This window comes from Geospiza fortis, unplaced genomic scaffold (genome assembly GCF_000277835.1).
Source record: "Geospiza fortis unplaced genomic scaffold, GeoFor_1.0 scaffold29, whole genome shotgun sequence".
Lineage (NCBI taxonomy): Eukaryota > Metazoa > Chordata > Aves > Passeriformes > Thraupidae > Geospiza > Geospiza fortis.
This window is the reverse complement of record NW_005054349.1, coordinates 938,565-941,024: the sequence shown is the minus strand read 5'-3', so window position 1 is coordinate 941,024 and position 2,460 is coordinate 938,565. Positions and strand designations below refer to the sequence as shown.

The 2,460-nt window shown below is 58.5% G+C and overlaps 1 protein-coding gene across 1 annotated transcript in view; it reads right to left on the bottom strand.

Moving 5' to 3' along the window:
- Positions 1-2,454, bottom strand: part of PCDH19 (protocadherin 19) — a gene marked incomplete at its 5' end in the record, with an annotated part of 33,569 nt that extends 31,115 nt beyond the window's left edge. The window contains one exon of the mRNA XM_031058818.1: positions 374-2,454. Within this exon, the coding sequence (XP_030914678.1) occupies positions 374-2,454 (2,081 nt within the window). The remainder of the gene's footprint in view (positions 1-373) is intronic.
- Positions 2,455-2,460: the final 6 nt, after the last annotated feature.

Genomic DNA, 2,460 nt, shown 5'->3' with positions numbered 1-2,460 from the left:
CTGCGGGGATGCTGCGGGGCCGGGGGCTCTCCCCCCTCGGCAGCCCCGCCGGGAACCGGCCGTGCCCCTGGAAAATCCCGAAAAACCGCTCTGCCCGCTGCCTGTGATGGAGCACGGCGAATCGGCGATGCTGCAACAGATTGTCATGCCGCACAATTAAGTCGATTCGTTACTCCGCGCTCTCATCGCAGAGAGGAGATTTCTTAAAGCTTTGCAAGAAATTTTCTTGCAGGGACAGGAACCTCAGTTTTGTTCCAAAGGCAAATCCACCCCTCCTCACCGCCCCCGAGTATACAGCAGCAAATGCAAAAGTAACCGCGATGGCAAAAATCAAAGCAGACCCGCAGGTGCACATAAACAAAGGTGTCTTTACCTGCAGTTGTAGGTCCTGATTTCCTTGTTATCTCTTTTGCACTTGACTGCCACAAAGATCATGGTGACAAAAAGAATGGCTGCAATAGACCCCAGAGCAATAATGAAAATCAAGGAGAGGTTAACAGATCCTATGGACTCCTGGGCATCCAAGGCTGGAGACAGGTATATCAAAATCAAGGCAGAAGCCGAGAGAGATGTTTTCCCATGGTCATGAGCCACCACGATGAGCTCATAGGCTGTTTTGGCATTCTCCCCAAAGGCTCTGGTGGTCCTTATCTCTCCATTGACCTGGTCGATCTCAAAAAATCCTCTGTCTCCTTCCACCATTTCGTAGGAAAGTCTGCCATTTTCACCCTCATCATAGTCATCTGCCTTGACCACGGTGACCAAGTAGCCCACCCCTGCGTTCCTGGGGATGTACACCTCCGCCGTCCCATTGACCAGCGGCGGGGCCGTGATCACGGGCGTGTTGTCATTGACGTCCAGGACGATCACCCTGACAGTGGCATTGCTCTGCAGAGAGGGATTACCCCCGTCTTTCGCCAAGACCTTGAACTCAAAGGCCTTGGTCTGCTCATGATTGAAGGACCTCAAAGCATAGATATCTCCAGAGTTGGGGTTGATGGAGACATAGGTGAAAACAGGCATGTCCCTGACTTGGGAGGGCACGATCTGGTAGGACACGCTGCCATTGAGGCCCAGGTCAGGGTCTCTGGCCGACACCGACAGCAGGTAGGCCCCTGGGGTGTTGTTCTCCTGCACGATGACTTGGTAATAGGGCTTGGAGAAGTGGGGATGGTTGTCATTCTCATCGGTGATCTTGACAGTGAAGGACTTGGTGGCCTGCAGGGACGGGATGCCATTATCCCTGGCCTGGATGGTGAGGTTGTACTGGTCCCTCTGCTCGCGGTCCAGCCGCCCATCCACCAGGATGGTGGAGAAGCTCTCGTACTCCTGGAGCCGGAAAGGCACGTTGCCCAGGAGCTTGCACTGCACGCGCCCGTTGGCCCCGGAGTCGCGGTCCGAGACGCGCACCAGGGCGATGACGTACCCCGGCGGGGCGTTCTCGCTCACCTCCACCAGCTCGCTGTTGACAGACAGCAGGTTGATGAGGGGCGGGTTGTCGTTGGCATCCTGGACGCTGATGGTCACTTTGCAATGGGCAGGGATGGAGTTAGGCCCCAAGTCCTTGGCCTGCACGTCCAGCTCATAGACGTGGCCCTCCTCATAGTCGATGGCACCGCTCACCGTGATGAGGCCGCTCTGGGGGTCGATCTGGAAGAGCTCCCGGGCCCGCTCAGAGACGTAGCTGTGGAAAGAGTAGAGGACCTGGCCGTTGGTGCCCTCGTCCGGGTCGGAGGCGTTGAGGCGGATGACGGGCGTCCCCGGCGGGGCATTTTCAGGCACGCTGACAGTGTAGGCTGGCTCCTCAAAGAGCGGGTTGTTGTCGTTGGAGTCGATGACACGGATGCTGAGCTCCACTGTGCCAAAGTTGGGCGGGTCACCACCATCCAGCGCCGTGATCACATAGCTGTAGTGGGACTGGGTCTCACGGTCCAGGCTCTTCTCCACCACCAGCTCAGCAAAACGAGACCCGTCACCCCGCGTCTTGGTCTCCAGCCCAAAGAGGTCATTAGGGGTGATCTCATAGCTCTGCACCCCAAAGCTGCCCGAGTCCGGGTCATAGGCACTCTCCAGTGGCACCCGGGTGCCAGGGCTGGCCGTCTCCGAGATCTCCAGCTCGATTTGGTCCGTGGGGAAGCTGGGCGCATTGTCGTTAAGGTCCTTGATCTCCAGCTTGATCACGCAGATCTCCATGGAGCTGGACATCACCTCCAGCGAGATGACACACTTGGGGCTCTGTCGGCATAGCAGGTCCCTGTCGATCTTCTGCTTGGTCACCAGCAGCCCGGACCCGGGGCTGATGTCCACCAAGTGGGGGGCCGAGTTGGAGACCACCCGGAAGGCGGCGGGCTGCCGGGGGTCCAGCACGAAACCGGCGTCCCGGGCGTCCTTGGCGACGTTGGCGATCACCGTGCCGGCCCGCTGCTCCTCCTCCACCGAGTACTTGAGGTTAACGAGGGC